This window comes from Microplitis mediator, chromosome 10 (genome assembly GCF_029852145.1).
Source record: "Microplitis mediator isolate UGA2020A chromosome 10, iyMicMedi2.1, whole genome shotgun sequence".
In the NCBI taxonomy this organism is placed as follows: domain Eukaryota; kingdom Metazoa; phylum Arthropoda; class Insecta; order Hymenoptera; family Braconidae; genus Microplitis; species Microplitis mediator.
Window position 1 is genome coordinate 2,793,974 of NC_079978.1, and position 27,929 is coordinate 2,821,902.

General features: G+C 32.8%; 1 protein-coding gene across 2 annotated transcripts; it reads right to left on the bottom strand.

Moving 5' to 3' along the window:
• Window positions 1-64: 64 nt before the first annotated feature.
• On the bottom strand, window positions 65-27,059 carry LOC130676470 (kielin/chordin-like protein). Of its 2 annotated transcripts, XM_057482725.1 has the most exons (9): window positions 26,775-27,059; window positions 26,558-26,708; window positions 11,202-11,353; window positions 7,368-7,798; window positions 5,834-6,633; window positions 5,128-5,396; window positions 3,169-4,965; window positions 2,051-2,508; window positions 65-1,343 (listed from the first exon to the last, which is right to left on the bottom strand). In XM_057482725.1, exons 3-9 carry the CDS (start codon window positions 11,305-11,307, stop codon window positions 1,170-1,172), a joined length of 4,035 nt encoding a protein of 1,344 aa, XP_057338708.1. In that variant the 5' UTR covers window positions 11,308-11,353; window positions 26,558-26,708; window positions 26,775-27,059; the 3' UTR covers window positions 65-1,169. The 2 variants fall into 2 exon arrangements, with proteins under 2 accessions (XP_057338708.1, XP_057338707.1); XM_057482724.1 differs by lacking the exons at window positions 26,558-26,708; window positions 26,775-27,059 and adding an exon at window positions 22,668-22,920.
• Between the last annotated feature and the right edge of the window lie 870 nt (window positions 27,060-27,929).

Sequence of the window (27,929 nt, forward strand, 5' to 3'; positions counted from 1 at the left end):
ACACTAGAAAAGATGTAATTCTTAAATCATAATGCCAAAAGTTTTAAATAAAATTTAAAAAATTGGCGCGAATGCAAAATTTTATAAATAAATAATTTAATTTAAATTACGATTACAGAATTACATCATAAATGAATAAAGTACAAAGAAAAATGATAAAATATCATGAGTATTAAATTACATTTAATAATAATATATATATAAATATATATCAAAGTATAATTAAAATTAATACGCAAGTTATTGCGCTGGATATGTACATTTCTATGCTATTAATTGTATATAATATCAAGTTCATGTATTTAACGATTTAATTATCATTAATATTAATATCAATATTCATAAATATATATATTTATATATTTATATATATATCACTTGCATTTCATGAATACACGATATGCATCTACATAAGCTAGTGACAAAATTTCCGACGCAACTAACGGAAATAATTAAATAATTATTCAATAAATAATTATGTACGTCAATCAGCGTCGGAAAACCGTCATCGCGTGTACTCTAAGTACTTGTGGGTATTTATAATATAATTTAAAATTCTGTCACTCTTTACAATAATGATACAGAAATAAAAAAACGGCTGTGGTTTACTACAAGTACGGAACTCCTAGACTGTAATTGACTTGAAAGATCGTCAGTTACAACGTCATAATAAATATATAAATTTATTAATTATAACGTTACCGTAATTGGATTATCTATAAAATATTACGTACAATAAATACTGACGTGAGCTATCGAATTATCGACAGTCTTGAGTTTAATAATAAATCGATAAAATACAAACGGTAAGTGCTGAGATAAATAAAAGTAAAATGGAGGAAAACCGGAGCCGTTTTACAAAAGAGATCGATCATACATATGCCGCTAAAGTTGAGATACTGCCGCTAAATAAATCTATTATTTATATACTTGAGGTTTAAATTTATTATCGAGGATTTTTAAGACAACATACGTTAAAACGTATTCACTTTAAACGCTTTTATTCCACCGGTTACTGATTTTTAATGGTAGTTTTACTGTAAGTGCTGGTGATGTTGGTGATGCTGATGGTATTGGTGGTGATACTTGGGTTGCTTCACTTCAAAATGTTATTCTTGAAGATGACGTCAAGTACGATCTATGTTTTAACTCGAGAGTCACGAAATAGTTTATGTCTGAGCAATTTCCTTTGCTACCGAGTGACTCTCGCATAATTCTCTCACAACCTCTATATCCTTGTCATCTTTATCTGCACCGGATATCACGTATACAGGTTGTTTGTCGTACGCCAAGTAACGTTCATCTGTTTCTTCTGTTTTTGGTCTGCAATATCTTACTTTCATCTGCATTCAAATTTTGAAATTTTTATTAATTCATAATTTATACTAATAATTATAAATTATATATGAATATCAAAATTAGGTATCATTGGAAAGTTCTCGAGTTAAATTTTTACTTTTTCAAAATTTTTAATTTTTATACTGAATTATATTAATAATTTTTAATAAATTCAAATTTGGCGCGAAATTATTAAAATTCAAATTTTTGAATATTCTCCCAATTTTTTTTTCTATTCAATTACAGACAACCCTGGTGGAAATTTTTCGGACTTTCCTCTGAAAAACTCTGAAAAAGTCTAGATTTTTAGAACTGAGTTTTTAAGAGAAAATTCCGAAAAATTTCCACCAGGGAAGACTTTTTTAAGTGAATCCTAAAAATTTTATCAATTTTTTTGTATCTTAATATTTAAAAATTTAGAAAAAAAAGCGACCAAAGAACGATAGTAAAAAAAATTGAGCGTAAGATTTTTTAAAAATATTTCATAATTATTAACTTATCAAATTAAATGATTTAAAGGACAGATGATAAAATTTGCATTAAAATTAAATAATTAAAATATTCAAGATTTGATTACTTATTAAAATTAAAACGTTCTGAATAATTTGAGCAGCGGTCGCTATTAATAATAAATAATAAAACTAGAGCGATAAGTAATTTAATAGATGATAAAACAATTATTGTAATTGAGGTAATAATTTACAGAACTGACCTTTCTACGATAAATAACGAATAAAATAATAAAACTGGTGATGATAATGGCACTTGTAGCGGCAAGAACAACCGTAGTAGTCTGATAAATTGGAGTTTCTGCGTCAGTGAATACTTCCCGTTGTTCAAGAGCCATTATCTTGTCTTCAGCCTCAAAAGATAAGGGTCGATGGATAAATCTTGAAGTGGTAGCATCGGCGATAGATCCGAGCAGTGCTAAGCTTCGACTGCGAGTCAGCTCCTCGAGATGGAACGCGACGTCAACTTTGTTGTCTCCTACTATTTCGAATCCAATTATCGCTGCGTCCAGGTCTAATTCAACTGCGATACCGTCTTTTATATTCGCGTTCAGATCACGCAGCAGGTCCGCTGTCGCCCTAGTAAAGCGATTCGTGTCCTCATTTACAAAGTGTCCGGGAAAACGCAGAGTTACTTCTACAGCCTCCACTGCTGTCATTACTGAGAAAAAAAAACATTTTTTTTGCTATAATAAATCTCCATTCACTCAGAATAAATAAATTACAATTACGTGGAACTTAAACTTGTTCCGTTATAATTTACAATCACTGACGTCAATAGTTAACAATAAATTTAAATAAATTTTAGCAGCTTAAAGTTTCATCTCCGTAAATATTTTAAAATTTATTTTTTGTTTTATTTTATTAATAATTATGTTATGCCACTAAAGTTTTTCATTTTAAAATATTTTTCACATTTTTACGAGACATAAATGCGCGCTAATGACAGCTGATTTTACACGGAATTTAATATACCCGAAGATTCAAGCCGCGAGTCGAGTTATTTTATTTTTAACAATGAAATAAAAATTCATTTTAAAAGTTTATTAAGCGCGAGCATAAAAATTATTCAGGTTAAATATAACATATTGTATTATATATGAATTCATTATTTAAATTACTGTGCACTATGTATGCAGCCATAAATTTTAGTAAATTATTCAGTTCCCTCAACTATAAAATGTATTTCTGCCCACGGAATGAATTAAATATACATATGTAATTTTATTTTCATTTCGTTAATGTGAATACACTTCAAATTAAGCGTTAAATTTATAACATGCAAGTTAAATATTAAATAAATAAAAATATAAATACTTACAGCACATTTGCGTGCCCTTGAAGAAGGGCTCGGAGCCGATAATTTGATTGCCGGCCTCGTCAACACACCAGCAAGTTTCCCCGGCGCATTGGGTTGGCTCAAACTTCCCTTCCTGGTCGCAAGTTGTGGGCACATGACCGCGTTCCCTCATTGCTTCGCATCTCGTTATCAGAAGCTTCGGTACGGGTTTCTCTTCAACTCGCTCCTCTTCAATTTCTATTTTAACCAGAGAGTTTTCCATATACGCAGCAATTTCCGGGTCTATTTCAATGAGAGAGCTTTTGCTTGCGCCTTTTCTTGCTTGTCTAAAGTTGCACTTGGGCTCTTCACCACGTACTAGTGATCCTTTTATCGGTACGCCCTTTCTGTCGACGCACCAGCAAACTCCCACGTGATCTAGACACTGAATGGGCTCCCAAGCGCCGGTGTCTGTATTGCAACGCGGCAGAAACACCGACTGCTTAAGTCGCTGAGAGTTTTTCAAATTACGCTCGCGCTGCAATTCGCACGGTGTCAGAACAGGACATACGTCATCGCAAACAATTTTGCTGGAGAAATCATTGTGCCCAACAGAGCAACCAGACTTTATCCTGCACTCATTTAATTCTGGATCGAAGTACCATCGCTCAGTATCGTTCATTCGTCTGTTAGGCGGACACTCGATAAGTCTCGGAGGTTCGAAACAGACGTCTCGAGGCTTAGGACAACAGACGGCGTATTCATCAAGGGGCGACAGCTCGCATTTGTGTGTAGTAGGGCAATGTTGACCATGTGGGCCGCAAAGAGCGGGAGAGCCTTCTTGAGTTAGCAGCGGAGATCCATTGGGACACGGATTGTCTTTTTTCGGTAGACAGACGGGCACCGGTGGACAGGGTGGTGCACTGCAAGCCACCTCGACCATCCTACAAGCTTCGTTTTCTCCTCGGCAATTTACAGCTTTACACGGATCCCGACAAGCGCACCGAGGACATCCAGATGGATCTAAATCCAACCCGTCTGGACAATCGAGACGGCATTCAATTGACGGACATATTACTGGCTTATTGCATTTAGGTTGGGTACCATCTGGCACTCTAGTACCAGCAGCTTCTCTCCCTTCTTCATCTACACACCAGCAAGTGCCCAAGTGACACTGGACTGGTTCAAAGCTGCCTTTGTCATCGCAACGTGGAATGTAAATTCGTCTAGCCGGTTCACCGGACTCACGCGCCGCGTGTTCGGCAAGTGATCTCGCGTGCTGACAGCCCGTGGCGACTACCGGATCTACACAAGCAGTTCCGCAGCCAGTTGAACAGCATTTGCGGTCGGCAGTGCATTCTTGGTCGTTGCTGCAGTGAACTTCACAGCTGGATGAACTTGGAACCAAGTAAGGACACTGACCCTGCTTCACTGCCAAGCATGCAGGTACTTGAGGGCAGTTTTGCCCTTCGCCGCAATTGACATCAACCATTGAACAGATTTCACGCGGGCCACAGGCCACTCCTTGGCACGGATCACGACAGCGACACTGCTCACATCCTGCCTCATCTACTTCCCGGCCATACGTGCATTGCAAATCGCACTCTGGTGGTTCGCATGTCTTACTCAGTGCACGTACTTCATCACAGTCAACATCTGCTGTGCTAATATTTGTTCTCAGAGATACTCCTTGCTCATTTACGCAGTCACAACGTGAATCATGACACTGCAGTGACTTCCATGTCCCATCTGATGCGCACTTTGGCGGTGGTATCGCCAAAGACATCCCCTCTCGTGTCCCCTCCATGCGGTTATTGAAGTCTCGTAGGTACTCGCACACTATATAATTTATTTAGTAATATAATTAATTAAGAAAGTTAAATAAAAGTTAGTAGTAAACAGCAATTTAATTTTATAATTTACGCGAACTGACAGAAGGAAAAAAAATAAAATGCTTTTTGTTTGCGGAGTTGTGTCGGTAAATAACTTTTGATTACTCACTTGTTGGCGGAGTCGGGATGTTCAGCATTGGACAGCAAACAGACTGCCCGGCTTCGGGGACTGCGGTACAAATATGACTCGAGGGACACGTGCTGTTTGTACCGGTACAAGTAACAGCATTACCACCCTCATCACTTAATGGTGCTCCAGTTACACAGGGACTCTTGTACGACTTCTTTGGTCGGCATTCTGGTGTCGTGGGACAAAGAAAATCCGGACAACCGTTCTCACGATTTAATGTACACTCTTGATCAGCCGGACACGGGAATCTAAATATGATTAATAAGCAAAAAAAAAAAAAGTTGTATTATTTATCAATTTATTTTTTTTAATGTTGATAATAAATATGATTAATGTATTTTTAGATATAGTTTTGACGTTTTATCATTTTTTTTACGACCGGTTTTAGTTTCACGGCATCCAATACGACCTACTTTTTAGAATTACATTACATTATTAAAATTACAGGTTTGAGAAAAAATAGTTTACTCGAAATATAGTTTATAACATGGATTTAAATAAACTTTTAAAATAAAAAATACCGCTGACAAAAAAAATTACCTCAATTTTTTTTATCAAAGTTTGCAAGTTTGATTTTATGTTGGGAAAAAAAATCCATTGAAAAAAAAAATTCGTCGAATTTTTTCCATTGACGAAATTCCGTAATTTAAATAAAAAAAGTATAGAAAAAAAAAAAAAAAATTACCCTTCACATGGATTATCACATTCACAAGTAGAGCAGCCAGATTCATCAACTTTGAATCCATATTGACAGACTTGAGCGCAATGATATAGTGGGCAAGTAGAAGGTAATTTTCGTCCTTTAGATTTATTGATGACTTGATTACAATTAACACTCCCACCAGGTCCCATAGTGCCGGAGATTTTTTTGCCATCAGTGTCGACACACCAGCATACCAACCCGTTTCTCGAGCACTGTTTTGGCTCGTATCCACCAGCATCAGTACACTGTGGGATGTACCCACGGCCTTGTTTCTCAGAAACGCTGAGCATCTCGGCGAGCATCCGGTTCTTACGGCAGACGCTGAGTCCAACAGGAAGTAAACAAACTCCGCCGCCGCAAGACTCGCTGGCACAGCACTTTTGTGGTCCAGAGCAGTCCATGTCATGCTGACACGGAGGTCCGCAGACAGCCGGTTCTTCCGGTGGACACTTTCCAGGTCGCTCCAAGTTGAGACTCGACGGGCAACAGACTCCGTACTCTTGATTGTTGTCAACTAGGCACCGGTACATGGGCGGACATGAGGGTTTGCCGAGCGAGTTACCGCAGAGAAAAGGCCTCGGCGAGTCTGTTATCTGGAGCGGCTCTCCCGCTGGACAAATTGTCGCTAGTGATTTGGCTTTACGGCAGCTGGGTATCGGCGGACACGGAGGTCGCGCACAAGACGACTCAATCAGCTCACATGTTTGACCCGCTCCTGGACACGTCACGTTGCGACACGGGTCGCGGCACTCACATTTTGGACACCCAGTGTCTTCGTCTATCTGTTGAATATTTTAAATTTCGTTCTCTTTATTATTAAATTCAAGTTTAGTTTATTTAACCGTATCTTTGATTTTATTTTTGAATAAAAGTTTTACTTCGCTCATCTCATGCAAAACTTTCAATAGAATTTTTAAGTTAAAATTAAGTTAAATTTTAAAAATAAAATGTTGAATAAAAATTTCATATAAAATATTTAATATAAAGTTTAAATAAAATTATTTTAGCATGAAAAGTTTTATAAAATCACTCGAATATCATTTAATATCAGATCGATTATCATAAAATTTATCTTAAATAAATATCTGGAACCCCGAACTAAAGCCAATATACTTGATCTCGAAAGTTTGCTTCCACTGAATAAAACTTTTAAATCGAAAAACAATAATTTGTAAGTAAGTGGTATTGAGTAATGGTGTTTTCTAGATAAAGTAATGATAATAATAGTAAAATGTCTTAACGATATGATTTTATATGTAAACATAAATTTTTATTTAAAACTCTTCAAGAGTAAAACTAATATCAAAGAGCAATGCAATTATACTGCAGGTAATAGTGTGGCATAGAAGTGAATTTTAGTTTTGGGAGTAGACAAACACAGAGAAAGAGCAAGAGGAAGAGCACGAGGGAGAGCAAACTGTAGTATAGATGAAAGAGACAAAAGCATCATCAGGCAGTTTCCCAGCGCAGCATCACAATTATACGGTTTAATAATAAACTTTCGTCAATTACCCACCTCAAACCCAAGAGGACAGAGCATACGGCAAGAGTGTGCTTGACACAGCCGCGGATTATTGCAATCAACGAACTCCCGACCCGCAGATCTTGTTCCTGGCAATTCGCTCCCAAATTCATCAACGCACCAGCAGTTTTTTTCCGTGGCTTCACACTGCACTCTCTCGAATTCACCGGTTACGTTATTGCACTGCGGAATAAATTGAGCAGGTCCACGTGTCCCCAGAGCACGTGACCGCCGGGTCGCCGCCAATGCCAGCTGCTCACATCCAGTTAATTCACTTGGAACGCATTTCAATCCGCACACCGTCTCGCAGCATTTTTCCATCGAGCTCGAGCACTCAAAGCTGCTGGAACATGGGGCAGCTCGCGCTGGACATGTACTTTGTTCATCTAAAGCAGGACAACGACCTGGAGATCTCAGCAGCGGTTCTAAAAATCAAAGATCAAAAATTTAATAAGTTATGGCTAATTTTCTTATGGTTACTCAATTGATTATCTTTAATTTACAACCATTTGGAATGAATATATTTTTTTTTTTGTCAGTAATAAATGTAAATATGTAACGAAAAGAGAGATCGAGATAGTGTTTGTGCAGGGAAATCGCTAAAATAACTACGAGTCAAGTTAACGGTTTCTCGCATCCTACTGCCACACTTATCACACGCCCGGCTTCGGGTTTTATCCAGCATTGTATATAGATATATATATATACATACATAAATACATAAATACTCATATATATAGCAAACCGCGCCTCTGTAGAATTTTATTCTTTCGGCTCCATTTATTACTCCGCTATTCAATTATCCACAGTCACAATATAATTTCATAAAAAAATATATATATCTATAATTATTATCACTATTACGATCCTTTATTTATTACATATAATTCACGTTAAATAAAGTAAAGAATGCTATTAAAAGTTTTTATACTTTATAGCATTTATCAACAGAATCTTATAAAAGTTTAGTTTATAAAAGCTTCCATCAGATTAACGAAAAAATAATGGAGCAGCTATTTCTTTTATTTTATTTTTTTTATGAGAGCAAGTATTTGAGTTTATTTCATGAAATTGTATGAGACAAGGTGAGAGATAATTTTTTATTTTATAATATGTGGTGTATATTTATGATAAGTTACGAGTGGCAGCATAAAACATCATTTTGTTTATCCAGGAACGTTTTCTTCTTTATTTGGTACTTCATAAGACTTAAAACTCTCGAGGATCGTGTTTTGAATCGACCAATTCAGGCTAATGCTTTTTTGACAACTGACCTAGATTTGAAGTTTTAAAAAGTCGCGCATTAAATGGATGTTTAATGCGTAAGATAAATAATTTTTAAAAAATAAAGTGTCTTAAAAGTATTTTTATTTATTTATTTTATATTTGAGTGCAGTATTGGAAGTCGATAGACATATGGAATATTGTAGCGCGTTGACAATTTTCTTACGACCCAATCTATAAATGCAAGTTTATAAATTTTATTTTAGTCAATTGAGCGAAATAAAAATTTAAAAACGAACAAGAGAGATAAGAAACGTAAAAGCATTTTTGAAATTTTTTTATTTTCATTTGATCGATCAAAAGCTTGAATTTATTTTTTATTTACTTGCCTTTACACTATTTTTATATTTTATTTTATCTCACTGTGGCCCTCTTCAGACAATGAAAACTTTTCCAAAAGCTTATTTTATATACTAAATAAATATATAAAATAATTCAAGAGGTTTTAAGTCAATAATAATAATAAATTGATCTTCTTAAAAGGTTCCAATTATAACTCGTCATCGCTTTGATAATTTTATTATTATTATAACTATTTTTAGTATCAAACGACTGGACAAATTGTCAAAGGGAGGGATGAGTCACATCTTCCGAGATGTTTACATCCCTCTTATAAAAGACTTTGAAGGCAATAAAAAAAAAATTTACAGAAAGTAGAAAAGAAGAAGAAGAAATTGGGGTGGCTGGGGGAGGAAGAAGTATAAAGGAAGAAGCAAAGCCTAAAATACAGTGATAAGGAAAGAAATATTCGTTAAGCTGCAAGTTCGACGGTATAGTTTCTGATTTTAATTTCGAACGAGCGCACGTACTAATTGGCTCAGGGAACCTTCTGAACCAGCCTCAAAGCTTCACTTCTATAACCCGCCTCTCTACCACCATCAACTACCACCAACACCCTCTATTTCCTCTTCACTTTATAAATATATACATATATAGATATAGATATACGGGATGTAGAGCAGAAATTCTCTAGACTTGATATAGACCAGAGTTTCGAGTACTCGGTAAAGTCCCTCTTCCCTTTTTCTCCCAACTTTTACATTCTGCGTTTATATATTCGTTGAGTATGAATCTTTATGAAAGAAAAAACTAAACAAAGAAGAACAAACCACCAGAGAAATGTTTCAAAAGATTACTAAAAACCGAGTACCCACGGCACCGGCACCAGCACTCTCCCTTCATAAAAATTCACGGTTTTATTATTTTTTTTACTCTCAACTTACTACTTGTAATCATTTATGTCTTTCATTCAGTACGTGAATTTTTTTAAATTTTTCACTAGTTACACGATTCGAGAGCTTCCATTTAATGTTTTATTACGCCCCTTCTTTTTGTTTCAATGATTTTTTTATTTTTTTTTTTTTTTCACTAATTCTCATATCGCGTTCCGTCTCTCCCCGATTCTTTCAAGTCCGCAGTTCAATGTACAAAAATTTGAACAGATATTTCTGTACTTCGCTTTTGTGGTTCGTTGGTAGTTTAATTGGCAAAAAAATTCCTACCCCTTTTTATCCATAAAATTAAAATTATAAATTCAGTTATTTCCGCTTTCCGTTATTTCAGGAGTTGATTAAACTACTCTGGTTAAATATTTAATTAGATTTGTTCAATTATAATTACAATTGTAAATAACTTCTAATAAAGTTATAATTGTCATATTTGTATATATTTTCATTTTTATTTTTAATCCGGGTTTTTTCTAAATCATAAATTCTAAGGAGAAAAATATTTTTATTTCATCTTATTAAAATATTTATCAATGGGTTTTTTCAAGATAATTTTTTTTTTCTACTTGAAAAATAAAAATTATGTCTTTGAGACTCGAAGATCAAAAGTTTGAATTTTTCTACATATTAGATATATATTATTATTATTATTATTAGCCATTGAAGAAGATTTTCATCTCAAAAACCCTTGAATATTTAAATTACTTGGATAAATATGAACTTTATATTATTCTGATTGACTTACACATGAATAATATAATAAATTTAATACCATCGAAACTTGAGAAATAACATTTTATCAAAATGAATATGAAATAAACTTCACTTTATATATAAATATATATAGATATACATATATATTAAGTTTATTATCATATAATAACTATCAGAAACCTACTTAAGGATTTAAATCGGATTAAACTCGTATAGGAGCACTCCTTTTTCTTGAATAACACCCTAATTATCTCCACCGCTGTGGATTTTACTTGAAATAATAATGAAATATAATTGGAGTAAAAAAAATTAAATCCCAAAAATAAATTTATGCATTTAATATTTTTAATTAAGTAGATTATTAAGTTTTTCCGTGCGTTGATCCGTGCAGACAAAGTGGAATATAAGGGAGGAAGGACTGGAGAAGATAAAAAAAGCACTTGATTAAATTTTTAAAAATTCAACCCTCGAACACGTGCGGCGATAGTTCGTTAGTTCTCTTGAATAATAATTATTGCTTGGGGCTATTTTTTTATTTTTATTATTTTTGAATTTCAGCTGATTATTTAATCTAATAGAATATTGTAATGTAATAAAATTTTACCTGTGTCGATCGATAACGAGGTCGTGATAGTGTCGAGGAAGAGGAGAGTGAGGATGGATGTCGCCCAAAGCGACTTGCCGCTTCTCCAGAAATCGCAGCGCATCATCAGCGCATCAAATTGATGTTATTTATTTATATCTTTCTTGCAGCACCTGCAACAAAATGTAATCATTATTATTATTATCATTACATTGTAAAAATACGAGAGTGAATTCGGAGTAATTACGGATTTTATTTCAATCTAAATTCACTTTGTCACTGATTTAATATTTATATGTACTGTTAAAAATTTACCGTGAAATTTAAGGAATTACTGTTGGTTTTATAATTATTGTTCAGAGTTTACGCTGCGAAAAATATTATCCTGAAGTTAGCAAACATTTGTAAATTTTTGAATTTTTGTTTTTTAAAAAATCAATTGGAAAAAAATAAAATGAAATTATGCTCATGTAGAAAATTTTAAAAACTACAGGTGCAATTTTTTATAATATTTTTTTTATGGTTTATCGTCTGAAAAAAAATTCAAAAATTACTAGACGTCTGCTAACTTCAGTATCATGCGAAAAATCGGGAGTAAATTCGGAGTGATTACGGATTTTATTTGAATTTGAATTCACCCGCCACTCAGTTCTGGAGTTTTTAAAAAAATCACTTCGCATAAGAAATAAATAGGGAGTTTTTTTTCAGATGAGTGATTTCGGAGTGATCTAGATTTTATTTTGACTTTCAAATAAACTCCCCTTTGGAGTAAATTTCACTTTCAGGGGAATAATAAATAAAAATCCGCTTAGAAATTAATTCGCGTTCACTCCGCAAATTTTTCCGTATAAGCTCTAATTATTCATATTTATGTATATCCACCTCAGGACTTTAATCTATTTTATATAATTATAATTATTAATATCAGAGAAAGTATAGACAATGTCGCTTCACGTCCATCTTTGATTTAATAAATGTCATTTTAATTATTCGAAGAGACGTCTGATAAATTTGTGAATCCACACACGACAGTCTGACGTACATATTTAATTAAATGTATTTTGTGTGGGGGTATTTTTAAAAAAAAGGATTAAAAATTTTATTTAATTAAAAAAGCACTTCCTGAGGGACATTAATAAAAAATCGTATCAATATTTATTTTTGTGACTCGAAATAAGTCAAATATTCTAATGAAAAATTAATCGCTTAAAATCAATACCCAGTGTAAAAATAAATTTAATTCCATCTACTGAATTAAAGTTAATATTTCAATTTATGGTAACAGACAAAATTTTCTTACATAATTTGAGATAAAACTTTAATTAGTATTTTTTAAAGACTATTATTAACGAGTAGAGATAAAGAAATTAATAAAAAAGTAAAAAAAAAAATTATGTGATTTTTTTTTTAAACTTTTCCTTGATCTGTAAAATCGTTTTCTTTTCAAACTTTTTAATCAACAATGAAAATAAAAAAAAACAAGTATTTAATTAAATTAAAACTTTATACTATCGTTACTACTGGCCAGTAACGAGATTTGAAAAATAAACAAATTTATGTGCCCATATATACTGCGAAAAATCGGGAGTGAATTCGGAGTAATTACGGATTTAACATTAAAATAAATTCTCTTTGGAGTGAATTTTACTCCAAGGATTAAATCCATCCGTCATCCGCTTCGGATTTAATCCGCGTTCATTCCGCAAATTTTTTTTGTAAATTTTTTTTCAGTATTTGTCTTATTTGAAGATCTAAATGAATTTCTTATGTACTCAAACGACACGACGGAGTAATTAATTAGTAGCTTCTATGAGTATCCAGTAGTGACGGTACGGAGTTAAATGTAAGTAAGAGAACAGATGGAAATGCGAGTCTTTGAGAATTTTAGTGAGTAGACAAGTGCATACTTAAATGTTTTAGTAGTTGAGTAATTTCAATTATCATAAAACAAGTTGATAAAAATATAAATGGAGAAGGTATATATATATATTAAGATACAGAGATAAAGATAAAGAGTTTGGAGAATAAGATGAGGGGCAGATAGTAAGATAGTTTAAATGCATAAGAGCAAGGATGGGAGCCGGAAATGAAAGATATGTAAAATGGTAAAGCAGAAGTCGTTATACTATACGAATATTTAAAATTCTAACTCCCGCGTGTACTTTCTCTGTCTCTCTTTACTTCTATCTTCACTCTTCTTGAGTAGAATCGCGTTATTCATGAGACGAGTAGACCGGAAGAAGCCTTCTCGATTGTTGAAACTGCCGTTTTTCATCTTTTCCCTTTGCTAAAAATTTTTATTTATTTTTTTTACTTCACCCGCATTTCCTCCTCGCGCTTACTTCTGTTTTCCTTTTCATTTTATTTTACTTTTTTTTCTAAATTTACTTTTTTGGGCCCGAGGCGACCGCTTCAAGCGCAAAACCTTTTTACACGTACGCAAATATCCCACTCTACTCAGTGCTTCACACTGTGTGTAACTTGGAATAAAAAAAATTTATTCTCTCCCTTTCAACTCTCTTGACACAAAAAAAAAAAAAAAAAGATTAAAAAATATACTGTATAAAGGGTAAGTAAAGTTTAAAATTACACAGAAATACTCTGTTAACTTTTTTTTTTTTTTTTTGAATAATAAACTCAGTCTTTGTTGTCTAAAAAAAATCGACCCTGTTTATTATTGATTAATTATATTTTTAATTTTCACTCTTATAAAAAATTTATTCACTTGAATAAGCGATGAGTTTTATTTCTTTGATTCATCATTTAAATTTTCAAAAATATCCCGCGCTTAAAGAAGTAAATCGGGTTCTTATTTTAAACTTTACAGGAAATTACCAACAATAAAAATATCACGAGCAATTATTGATTTAAATGGAAGAGGTCACAAATAAACGATTTTAGCATAAAGTGCCAATTAATATTTAAAAAAAAAAAAAATGTAAAACTCAATTACGAATTAACGACCCGTTAAAACCGTAATTTATTATTTAACTGTAACGTGGAATAGTATATTTATTTGAAAATTTATTTCATGTTAAAACTGTAGGATTCGGTAAAAAAATTATATATTTATAATCCCATTATTTTTTTATCAACTGGACCACTGGAAATCATCAAAAGTAAATCAGATTAATTAATTTACAAATTTCTAAATAAAATAATTCGTAGGAGTATTGATTATTTTAATTGGCCGGATATTCGATTATGAATTTTTAAAAAATTAAACTCGCGGAATAGAAGCAGCGGAAAGTAAAATGGACAAATATTTTATGATTATATCTCTTATTACTCAAGCTGAAAATAAGGCAGATAACAACTGTAACTACGAGACCAGCCAGTGAAAGATGAAATATTAAAATATATATATATGCGTATATTTCATAAAATATAATACATATCATTTCTTAGCGAGCTCATTATTATTCGAGAGGATAATCCGCCTCACGATGAAGCAGCACATAAATAATTCACTGGTATTTAATGTTTTAAAGCGCAAGACCTCAGAATATTGGTGTATTCATAGACACGTAGGCTGATAAAATTTTAAAGAAAATATGTACACAACCCGAGAAGAGGTCACAGAAGTTAAAAAAAAAATAAAACCCGAGGATCTAAAATAGTTTGGGCACCAGATAAGAGAGAGAGAGACCGAGTTGTCTCTTGACATTTGCGATCGATATATCCGCAAGCATTTTATTTTTCTCTTCCGTCTTGAAACGCCAACTTGAGACACGTCAATTTCTCAGCAGAGCTTTTTATTTTATTTTTTAAACCCTCTTCCTTACTTACTTTCCGTTTCGGTCTCTTATTCATCTTCTCTACCAACAGCTTCTTCATCTTCTTCTCCGTTTACTTTATACATCTCTTGACTATTGGACCTTCCATCACCTTGTTATACAGTCTGACGGATTATTTTATTTTTTTAACCCATATTATTAGATCTCTCCTTTTTTCATTTATTTTTCTTTCTTTCTTCTTATTCCACCGTTCACTTTTTTAAATTAATTTAAATTATTTATTCAAATTATCAAACGCTGTCGGACTGTCTGCTACATAATTATTAGTAGCGGAGGGTGGGGCAAAGTAGGTCCCTTTAAATTTTTTAAACTTGAAAAATATGGGGACAGAGTGGGCAGCAGACATTGAAGTGACTTTTATGTTATTAAAATACAACTGTTTTATAGTTATTTGGAAATATCACACGTGTAAAGAAAAAAAAATATCAAATCCGAAATTTTTTGGCGGGCCCACTTTGCCCCTAGTTTTCGATTTTTCAATTTTGATGGACGCAACATAATGAAGTGAAAATAAAGTATCAAGGGTCTAAAAAGAAGTAAATGCGGAAAAAAAATTAATGATATTATAGACGAGGGTGGGGCAGAGCGGCCCCCCTAAGCCAATTATTACTTTTTGTGGATTTCAACCATAAGATCACTTTACTTTTGTCTTATTTCGAACAAATTTATGGACATTTTGCCAAAATTCTGAAAAAAAAAAAAAATTTTTTTTTGGGGCAGAGTCCCCCTCCAAAAAATGATAAAAAAATTTTTTTTTTTTCGTTTTTTTTTTTTTTTAAATTGTTTTCATCATTAAGAATGTATTTTTTTCTCTTGACAACTATTTTTGGTTTTATATTACTCGAAAAAAATTTTTTAAAGTGTAATAAATCGTTCACTCTCGATTACCTTAATTACTAATTGTTATTTAATAAAAAAAAAAACAATTCTATAGTTTTACTTTGTTTCAAAAATTTATCAACTAAAAAAAAAAATTTAATTTTTATAAATTTTTAGTGACCAAATTTGCCTCTTACATAGAGAAACGGCCGAAAAATATGAAAAAATAATTTTTTCGGAAGTTTCGGCTGGTCCATTTTGCCCCAGGTGTTATGCGTAGGGCTTGAAATGTGGAATTATAATAATTTTTTTTTAATTTGACGATAAAAATATGAAAAAATCACTTTTTTTGAAATTTTGGGCTTGTTCATTTTGCCCAAAATCTCATGCGTAGGGGTAAAAATGCGCAAACACATCGGATTTATAGTAATTAGTCGAAAAAACAAAAATTTTTTTTTGATTAAAATTTCAGGGGGGCCGCTCTGCCCCACCCTCCCCTAATTATTTTTTTTAAGGGGACCACTCTGCCCCCTCTCCCCTATTTTTTTTAGATTAGATAAATTAGATTGAACAGTAGATGGGGCGGAATGATGTACGGAAGCCAAACTTATTGTGTTTGTACAAAGTTGTATTGACTAGACTATATAATATCACATATCACACACCTTTGGCCTTGCGTGGGTGTGTGATGTGTGTGATATGTGGAAGTAGATCTCAGCAGTACTATCTCAACTCTTTGGTGTAGGTGGAGCGTGATAGAGCGATGAACGCAGCGGCTGTGACAGTCGTTCACCAGCACGACCCCCAGCACAAACTGAACCTCGTGCTATGCCATACCGGTCTGTGTCGGGATATAGCGCCGGATGGGATAGTATTTTATATGACGCTATATATCATACGTAATGTTTTATTTGTATCACATATATATGTACGATCGTAGACTGGGGTAGTGTGTATCTGTATCGGATCATGTGTCGGTCGGTATGATGTATCACACACATGAGTGAACACTGCAAGCCGACTAACACCGGATGTAGGTCAGCGTGCTGATGGTGTGCTGGTGTTCCTTCCGGGTCGGCCAATCAACCGACAACTTTCTATTACTATTGTCGGTGATGATTTCGCGTAACTATACATAGTAACGTTGTTCTTTTTATTCACTTTGCCGCGCGGTGATACGATTTTTTTTTTATGGAAAATAATATTGCGGTTAAATTTTTTTTTATCTTTTTTAACTATACCGCAGCAATATTTATCTTGCGTAATTTCGTTTTGCTCTTAATAAATATTGAAGCTGCGTTGGGAATTTTTTTTTATTTTTTTTTGCATTTAAAAACTAATTTATTCATGTGAAGGAGTAATATGCTTGCGTATATACGATTTGTTTAATTATTTAAAAAATATTCAAAATGACTGCTTAAACTTTTTTTTTTTATCTTAAAAACTTTTTATTGAGATTTATTTTCTATTCACTTAGTATACTTTCAAGAGTAAGTAATAAAGTTTTATGGATGTATGAAAATAAAATTAAAAAAATATTTCTTGCAAAAAAAAAAAGGATAAATTTATGTTTTGATAAATGAAGTCGATATTTTTGAAATATTATTTTCCAGCTCTATAGACATATATTTATATCGGAGTCGGAGTGCAATAGAGCACGTGTTGCGATACAGAACATATTTCATTCGCTAGAAAACGCGAAATAAAAAACCCAGTAACTAACACAATTAAAAAAAAAAAAGTGTAACAATGTCGTAGAAAAGGAGTGTGAAATCGTTGACATAAAAGCTCCAGCATCGCTGATCCAACTATGCCTTTTTTCCAGCTCTCGGTACATTTCTCTTTGTTGTTTCATTCTCATCCTATCACTGATACATGTTATTTATTTGTTTTTACTACTGTACTACCGTATTTACGTTTTACTTTTATTGTCTCGTACGTGATGTGATGTGCGATGCAGCCGAGTTTACCTCTGCGGTACTCATCTCGCGTGTCCAGTTTAGTTTTAGTCTTCAGAAGTGAAAAGCATCGCCGCAACATAACACACAACAGTGGCAGCCCATTGTCTACTTGGGCAGTACAATAGCCTGTCCAAGAGCGTGACTGTCGAACTAAAGAATATATATATGTATATATATGTGTATATATATATTCCCCGTTATGTTACGTCCTTACGGTACGGATCGTAAAACTTTGACCTCGAGATTACCTCAGGATATCTTTCCTGGCACTTTGCGAATACTATTATACTATTACGATTATTATTATTACTATTATATAGTATTACTCTGACTATTGTCACTACCACCAGCTGCGAAAGCTCTACTATATAAATATATAGATATATAGGCACACATGTATACAATAGCCATTTTCTCATCTCTCTTTTCTTCTTTACCTCATGACAATTTAAAGTTATTTTATTTTATACTGCAAATAGAACTACGAAATTGAGGATGTAATGTATGTATATATATATGTACATAAATCATAAAAATGAAATGTCAGTGTAACGAGTTTTTATGATAATGAAATGTTTTTTATTATAATTTAAAAATTGTGTTTTTTTTTTAGGGAAATAAAAATAATTGAATTTAAAATAAAATATGAAATTTATGTACTTGAATAATAACCGACCACTCGATTTATTTTTGTTTGGTACAATAATTAAGCAGCGTTTATTTTAAAATAAAATCAATGTGTGGTATCAATTATTGAAATATCAAGACTGAAATTATAAATCAATCATTGGTTCGGAGCGTTTATTAATATTTTGGTTATTCAGTTTGATGTGAATAAAATAAAATGTTGATAAGTTAATAAGTTTAATTGCCTGTTAATTAAAGCTTTTGATCAGTTAAAAATTGTCTAATTATTTTATCAATTCACGTTTGATCTGAAATTTATTTGAAAATTTTTTTTTAAAGGTCTCACATGAGGAATTAAATTCAAAAATAAATTTTTACCTACGAGTCGCCCGAACTATTTAAATAATAAAATTTAACTGCGAACATGAATTTTATCTAAAAAGTTATAAATAATTAAATGGGAAAAAAGTTTTTCCATTCTGTCAATTCAGTAAAATTTATAAAATTAAAACATTGAACCGTATGGAGAATTTTATTAAATAATTAATAAGAAATCTGTCATGTTAATGCAATAGAGTATAATTAAATTATTAACTGTCAGACAGTATAATCAGATTTGATGGGAGTAATTAATAATAAATAACGCGAGGATGGGAGCAACGTCCTGAGTAAAAAATAAATTATGTAATAAGTGAGTAAACCGATAGGTCACCAAACCCCCATGGGTTAAATAACTTGTCCATCGGAGTAAATTGTATTAGCGAAACTAAGTTTGGTATATAAGTTGTCTTGTGTGGATTACCGTCAGGTTAACGAGAGAGTGAGCAAGAGGATAAGGGACAAATCTAGCTCACAACTTCCATAGCCTATATATAACTCCCCTACTGCACAGTGTACACTGAACTGAACTCTACTTTGTGTACACCAGCCCAGGTAATATCGTTTCTCTGTGTCGTTGGGCTTTGAATTTATTGGACAGTAAATAGACTTCTATTCACATTCGAAAAGAGAGTTTGGTGAGTTGAGTAGATTGATGGTCACATTGCGGTTTTAAGCTGATAGATATTTTATGTAAATAAATATATATTAACATATATATTGCCTATATTTGTATTTACATTGATTATTGGTTAAAGAGACACAGTATTTAGGTAATGGATGTTTTTAGGTAATTAATTGGCGGTTTCAGTGAAAAGAGGAGAAATTTAATTACTAATTTTTTTTTCCTTATTTACTTTCCCTTGAATTATTTTCTATAAATTTTCGTAACTTCTAGACTCATTATTTTATTTTAATTCAAGTTAAATTTTTTTCAGAAAATTGTGGTCTGACTGTGGTGCGAAATTTACTGAAAATTGATCGTTAATTGACGTCGAAAATAATTTGGTCAATTTTTTATAAAATAATTTTCTGGACAATATTAAATGTAGGGGAGGGTGAGGCAGAGCGGCCCTCCTGAAATTTTAATCAAAAAAAAATTTTTTTTTTTCGACTAATTACTATAAATCCGAAATGTTTGCGCATTTTTACCCCTACGCATGACATTTGGGGCAAAATGAACAAGCCCAAAATTTTAAAAAAGTGATTTTTTCATATTTTTATCGTCAAATTAAAAAAAAATTATTATAATCCCACATTTCTAGCCCTACGCATAACACCTGGGGCAAAATGGACCAGCCGAAACTTCCGAAAAAATTATTTTTTCATATTTTTCGGCCGTTTCTCTATGTAAGAGGCAAATTTGGTCACTAAAAATTTATAAAAATAAAATTTTTTTTTTTTAGTTGATAAATTTTTGAAATAAAGTAAAACTATAGAATTGTTTTTTTTTTTTATTAAATAACAATTAGTAATTAAGGTAATCGAGAGTGAACGATTTATTACATCTTAAAAAATTTTTTTCGAGTAATATAAAACCAAAAATAGTTGTCAAGAGAAAGAAATATATTCTTAATGATAAAAACAATTTAAAAAAAAAAAAACCGAAAAAAAAATTTTTTTTTATCATTTTTTGGAGGGGGGCTCTGCCCAAAAAAAAAATTTTTTTTCAGAATTTTGGCAAAATGTCCATAAATTTGTTCGAAATAGGACAAAAGTAAAGTGATCTTATGGTTGAAAGCAACAAAAAGTAATAATTGGCTTAGGGGGGCTGCTCTGCCCCACCCTCCCCTATAAGTAAATTGCAACTCGTCTCACTCAACATAACGACCGATTTGTTTATTTTAAAAAATTCGAGAAAAATTTTTCTCCACTTCTGTTTAGATGCCAAATGACAATAAAATTTTTTATAAAAAAATTTTCTATATAAAATCAAGTTGACGTTGAAGCTGACATTGAATTAAAAAAATGATTGTCGGATAATTTTTCGCCAGTCAATTGACGTTAATTGTCTGACAATTCCTTTGCCTTTCATCACTAGTTCTGAGCATTTTTAATTGATTGTAAAATTGAAAATAGTGAATTTTTTAGATAAAAACTGCTATAGAAATTTAAGTTTTTCCATGAGTTTATGTAGATCAGGCTCACACGGTTTTTTTCTAATTTGTCGGGAGGTTATAATGACGGTAAGAGAAATGAGGTCGAATTAATAAAATAGTGAGACAATGATTAAATTAATAAGAGATTTGTCGGCGGAAATGTAAAGCAAGAAAATAATAATAATAAAAAAGGAGTGAATTAATTATCTCCGGTGTGTTATTTTCACAGTACTCTTATCTAGTAGATCCTCGACACGAGTTTCGTTGGAGTTTCTACTTGATTTCAGTAGACGTATCACGGTTTGTAGTCGTGTGCAACAGTAAGTCACGTATAAGATTTTAAACCGCGCGAGTGAGGTTGCGGGAAAATATAAGAATAGAATTGGAAGTAGCTAGTGGTGGTGGTTGTGGTGAAGATGAAGATGAACAAGAAGAACAAGAAGAATAAGAAGGAAGAAGGGTGGCGGGATGTCATTCAAGACGAATACAAAGTACCGGCACTTGAGGTCTTCCCATGGGAGAAACAAAAGAGATGACGTGGTTCCCATTTCCGTCAGAATCGACTTCGACGCCTCGTTACCGATTTTACCACTTCTACTATTCTCTGATGTCACATCTTTATCACGATTTTAAATTTTTCGAGAACAAAAGGAAAGCTGATTTATTACGGCTTATAAATTTATTACATGGCAAAAAACTTTTAACATAAAATAAAAAAATTTCCTTTTTTTCATTTATTGTACTTTCAATTACTTTTTTTTTTTTATTATTTTACCCTCCCAAACTGAAAGCCTCTAACTCTTCAGCCTTTGGGACGAATTCCCATTTATATTTTTTTGTAAAAAAAAAAAATTGATTTTTTTCAATTAAAAAAAAAATACATTTTTTATTTATAACTCTGTCCGTTTAAATTAGATTATTATTTTATCGTACAGCAAAAATAATTTTTTTTTAAACTTTTTCATTCAACTGTCAATTATAATTTATTCAGAATAAACTCGACTAAAAAAAATAAAGTTAAAATATTTATAATAATATTTACGCCCTACAAAAGCAGTATTTATTTTTACATATGAAAACTGTCATACGAAATATCGTGGGAATAAATTAATACCCTTTGAATGAAACCCTTTAATTTATCTGCATCCTGCACCGGAATTCAATTTATCTAATAATAATAATAATTATTATAAATGTTATGATAATTATTTGGAAATGAAATTTCATAGTTAAATAGTCTGTTAATTAATTTCTCTTTGAGCACTCAATCGACGGGCATAATAATTAAAAAGAAAAGTTCGAGCTCTCCATCGAGTATATCGCGTATGTTATTATCTACATACACACATGTACGTGTGGGACTAAACCATAATAAAGACTTTAGAAATTCAAGCTATTTATGTACACACACATGAGTGTGCGATGACATGGAATATTCTCGACTGGTGAATACACGACAACATATTTATTCAACATAAATGAAACTGTATACCCATGAGTTTATTTTAAATCAGCACATGTCCCGTGAAATCTCCCGATCCCGACTGGCTTTTACCTACAGTAACACACTGTGTCGTCGAACTTTCTCGCCGCGTGGATTCAATTGTTCATGCAAAGTACCTGTCGATATTCTGTCAAACTCGAGCAGTCGATTCAAACAGAAATCAATCGGCTGCATTGTTAAATATTAATGCAACTAACGTCATAAATAATAAATAATAAATGATAAATGATAAGTACACATATATTATTATCATCGACAACAAATCCGCTCCAAAAAAAATTAACTAAAAAAATTAGACTTACCAAGTTTTTTAAAAAATCCAAAATAAAACTCACGGTTAAAAAAAATTTCTAATTAGTTATGAAATTTTATGGGTAATTATAATTAAATAATTTTTTTATTAGATTGTAATTACTGGTACACACGTTTGAGATAACAGTGATCAAAGTGAAACGGTAATAAGCACGTCTAGTGTGTGGTATGTCTATATGTCGAACGGTTCAGAACGATGTCGGAGAATAGACTGACTTGGGTACGGTATATTCCGCCGACTAAACTTGTGCACGAGTTGGTATGAAAGCGGGAGCATCGTCGATGCGGCGCGGTAGTAAACCCGCTCACGCGCCCGATGACCCCCTTCTTTTTGAACCTCATCATCATCTTCTTCTTCTTCTTCTTCTTCAGATATTTTGGTTACTCTTTTTTACATATGAAACATGTATAAAAAATTTTATTTTCCCATACTGAAATTCTCTGTCTCGCTCATCCGTGTCTGCTGATATCCGCAGCGAGGGTTCTGGATTTAGTTGCTCGTTTGGGCTTTGGCTTCGGCTCGGGCTCGGGCTTGGGAATGAGAATGAGAATGGGTTCGGGTTTGGGCCAGAGCCCGCTGGGAGAATATGGAAGAGCGGATGGGATGAAGGGCCACACGCGATTTCACGTTCGATTAAAGTTTCTGCTGGTGCATCTGAGCATTCAAGTTAAGGCGGTGGAGATACCGAGGGTCGTTTTACACATACGTCGGATCTTATCTGTATGTAAACTCCTGGATGGTGGTGGTGTTACGGAGAATGGAGTATCAAAGAAGTGTACGTGCGGATACCGAGCAATACGGAGTACGAGGACCTCGTGAATCCATGAGGGAACCCTTTGGCATTCCCTCTGCGGTACAGTGTAATGCGGCTGGACCACTGTAGTCAGTAAAAAAAAATTAAAAAGACTAATGTCCATCTTCCCAACCGTATTTTTCACTGGGATTTTTTCTCGCTTCAGAGAATTTATGATAGCTTTTGTACTTTTATGTCTTGTTCTTTAGGATCGCTGAGTTTAATTGCACGGAACAATTTTATTTTTATTTATATATTTTTTTTTTCGCTACTTTTTCTTTAAATAAAAGTTGTAGTTGTGAAAATGAGTGGTTCTTTGGCTAAGAAAAAGTTTAAAACTTATAAACTTTAGGTTCTGTTAAGAATTTTTTTTCATTTCACTTAAAATTTTTCTTAATTATTTTTATTTCATAATAAGCCAATTAATTTTTGTTATTTATTAGTCATGATAATTCAAAAAGTTCAAAGCAGTAAAAAAATAATTCAAAAAATATGTCGGCATAATTTTTCACTTTTCTTCCCTAAACCCATAAGTTCTTAGGGAGTTGTTAACATTTAAAAAAAAATAAACAGGGGTTTTGATAGTCCATGAACGTGTTAAATTTTATGTTTTTTTATAATTTATCGTATTTTATATATTTTCCGAGGGTATAAAGTGGAATGGAGGCGATAAAAATGCGCGGTTTAAATTCTTAGCGGGGTTACGGGCTGAGGACTGGTACACAAGCTGTTGTGAGGACCGAGAAGAGAACCGAGTACGAGGCGATAATGTACAAAGCTAAGGCGGAGTTTAAACAGAGAAGAGGGAATGTAAGTGTATTAAGAAGGTGGTAAAGTGAATAGCGGCGTATATTAACGCGAGTGCGGTTAACGTTGGATAATCGCATAGTAGAGGTAAGGCCGAGGTTTAAACACCAGAGGCCCTAGTGACCGACATTCCCATTACCATTTCTTCCTGATCCTCCTTCTGAGCTCTACTCGCCGGATGCTCTACTAGACGGCTTTATAAATGCGGCCTCAAGGAGAAAGGAACAGCGACGATACTCATATTTTTTATATTATAATATACATATATTATACATATATGTATTATTATTATTGTTAATTTGAATAAGCGATATTGTACTATACTTTATATCACGCGGTATTTTTTCTTTTGTTGTTGAATCGACGATGACGTTTTTATTTTTATTTTTTTTTCACATTCTAGGTCAGTGAAATTTTTCAATCGATTAGATTATACACATATGTGTCTGTTTTGTATTTATGTATAAATAGAAAATGGATTTAAAGTAAATATAAAAAAAAAAAAAATATGTATATAAGCGTCAATAACACAAGACATATGAAATTGTATAAGCAAAGTTGGCCCGGAGATACGTTTGTGGATTGTGAGATCAGTTTTGCAGATGAACATACCTTTGAAATGTGAAAAGACTGTCGGAGAAAAGGCTGAAAGAGGACGAAATTGAAATTCAATATTCACTGGCTCAAGTCTATTCACTATTACACAATAAGCTTTAAATCAATTGTGTTATTGTTGTTATTATTTATACTTTTTTATCAGTAAACCAATTTCTGGTTATTGTCAAATAAGTTATTAGTAGATATAAGATTATTTTTTTGTTGCTGTTATTCAATAGTTTGTTACCAACAAGACTAGCAGATTTAGATTGTTACTCCGAACCAAATTCAGGATAAAAAATAAAAATAAGAAGATGCGGTAAATTTGTAAAGGGCAATAAATTTCCATAACTATTTTAAAAATAAAATTTAGCGGCAATTTTTCACGGTAAAAATGCAATAAATTAAATTATTCTTTATATTATCACCGCTGAAGTTGCCTTAACTTTCAAGAAGTCACACAATTCACGTGAATTTTGTATCTACGCGGGCATTGTCTAAGTACTAGCTCTTCTTGGCTTCCCAAGGGAAGTGATGAAAAATTCGCAACACCTGTCCTTCCTACATTTTTATTTCACATCCGGACAGTCTTGAATAAAATAAGAGCGACAGTGCAATGAAGAAAATAATAAAATAAAAAAAAAACGATGAAAAAAAAAATATATATATATATTTTGACATAAAGAAAGAGCAGAATGGTACGGGAATGGAAATTCGCCAGCCTTCATAAATATCTGAGCACATCCATTTTGTCCAAAAGACCAAAACACCCATAAATTTTAAATGATTTTTTATTTTATTTGCGGAAACAGTATGGACAATTTACGAACTTCCGGTCCGTAGGCTGATGCCAAAATTGTCGGCGTATTAGTAAGCTACGAGGTAAGCATACAATCACCTTTATGCCGGGGGATTGAACCAATACAACATACAGCGAAATTCTCTCATTCTCATGTTTGCTCTCTTTCTCTCTCCCCCTTTCACTCACTCACTCACTGTGTCCCCTAACAGCTTGGATCGATAAACTATTCTCCGTAATTTAGTTACGGCAATGTACGCGGAGATAGAGGGAACAGGAGGACGTGGAGGAGGAAGAGGAGAAAGAGGAAGAGTTGGCAGGCAAGCGGGGGCGTAAAGACCCGAGTGGAGCCTGATGGTTAGGAGTAGGAAAACGGAATTACCGTTAATTGCAATCACGGAGGAGGACACGAAGGTCTCATACTATCTGCCATCTCTCTTCATCACACCCTTCGGTGTAATATACATGTAGGTTAGATTGGTAGCAGACCCCCGGTTGTTATGTACACACACCTATACCTATTCCAACATAAATTTCTATATCTATGTCTCTATAGCACAAGAGCTAGAGCATATAGAAAATTTCACGGTTGCCAGAACGACCTGGCCAAGTCAACGATGTCTGCGGCACAACCGGAAGACCAGCACATTGGCCCCGGAAGCCAAAAGTTCGGCACCGTTGCGTCCCAATATTCTGCTGCATTGCCAGATGTGCCTCAAGCCATCGTACCCTTTTGATGGGAGATAGGAGACGCGATATGCGATATACATAACGAAAACTAATACCTGTTTTCGGTCAGGATACGCAACTTTTTAATATCCTTTGTTTACGACATCAACTCTCGGGAAAGTTAGTCCGGAGTATTATATTAAATTTGGCTTACCTACGAGATATTCACAGTCTGATGGAGTCTATTTGATCATCGGGAGCTCGGGAATAATCTATTTGATTGAGTGCAGACAGAGATCTCCGGCGAGAATAGTCATCAGTTTCCATCGTGATCAGGAAGTTGATGTCATGTTGGTACACATCCTCTGTGGATACGGGATATAGATTCACGTTTTGATCAAGTATTTGGGTGAGGATAAGCTGATACTAACCGGTTTATATGATGGCTATTTATCATTCAAGGTCAGCTGACGTCATTATGTTCTGATTGAGGTAGATGCACCCGGAGCCGTGCTGGATTATTACAACTTATTGGCTGGTACCTTCACACGTACCTACTGAGTTATTGTAGAAAGTAGTAGCGAAGAAAGTCAACATACAGAATTACCGTTGGGTTTTTGAGGTCGGCTACTTAATATTTTTTTAAAACTTCCCAAGACGTCATTGCAGTCGTCATCTCTCTCGATATCTTTTATAGACATTTCGTGTTTTTGCACTCGTGTTAAGCTAAAAATTTTAAAAATTTATGAGGTTTATTTTCTTTGTTAACTAAAACTGTCCGCGACGTTGCTCGCGTTTTCTCTATGAATTAATTAATTTTGTTTGCTATTTTATTTAAATTATTTTCCTGAGGGATAAAATTTTTTTAAAATGTATAGAAAATTTATCAGTATAAATGATGACAGTAAAGTTGGCGGACATCTGACAATTTTTTAAATTTTTAAATAATAAATTGAAATTGTTTTGACAAAAAAATTAAAAAATGGACTTTTAGAAAATTCTATAATCAGTACATGCATTTTTTTTATCTTATCAATTTAATTCTTTAATTTTTTTATAAGTAATTTAAAAATTGTCTTGTCTGCTACATTTACACTCATGTTTGAATGAAGCGGACATCAGACAAATTTTAAATTATGAATAAAGTGAGTAAATAATTAGAAAATAAAATTTTTAAAAAATGTGCATTTAAAAAATTTAAAAATTGACAAGTGCTTTTTTTTTTTAATTATTTACTCTATTTATTTATAATTTTAAATATGTCTGATGTCTGCTACATTCACATGATACTGAAGCTAGCAGACGTCTAATAATTTTTTGATTTTTTTTTAGACGATAAACCAGAAGAAAAAAAATATTTGAAAAAATTTCACCTCTAGTTTTTAAAATTTTCTACATGTGCATATTTTTAGTTTTTTTTTCTTCAAATTTAATTGTTCAAAAAAAACTAAAAAAAAAATTGAATTATCCGCTAACTTCAGGATCATTACATTCACTCATGAAAATTTTTTAATTAAGCGATCGAATAAATCAAAATTATGTCAGTTGTCTCACCAATTGCTCCGTTTTATTCTCACTGCAGATTT

What these genes read in the sequence shown, in the direction of transcription:
- LOC130676470 (XM_057482725.1), bottom strand. Translation starts at nt 11,307, where the DNA reads ATGATGCGCTGCGATTTCTGGAGAAGCGGCAAGTCGCTTTGGGCGACA. An exon ending in CTCGTTATCGATCGACACAG is followed by an intron (nt 7,799 to 11,201) that starts GTAAAATTTTAT and finishes TTTGATTTTTAG; the next exon opens with AACCGCTGCTGAGATCTCCA. An exon ending in CATCCCGACTCCGCCAACAA is followed by an intron (nt 4,966 to 5,127) that starts GTGAGTAATCAA and finishes TAAATTATATAG; the next exon opens with TGTGCGAGTACCTACGAGAC.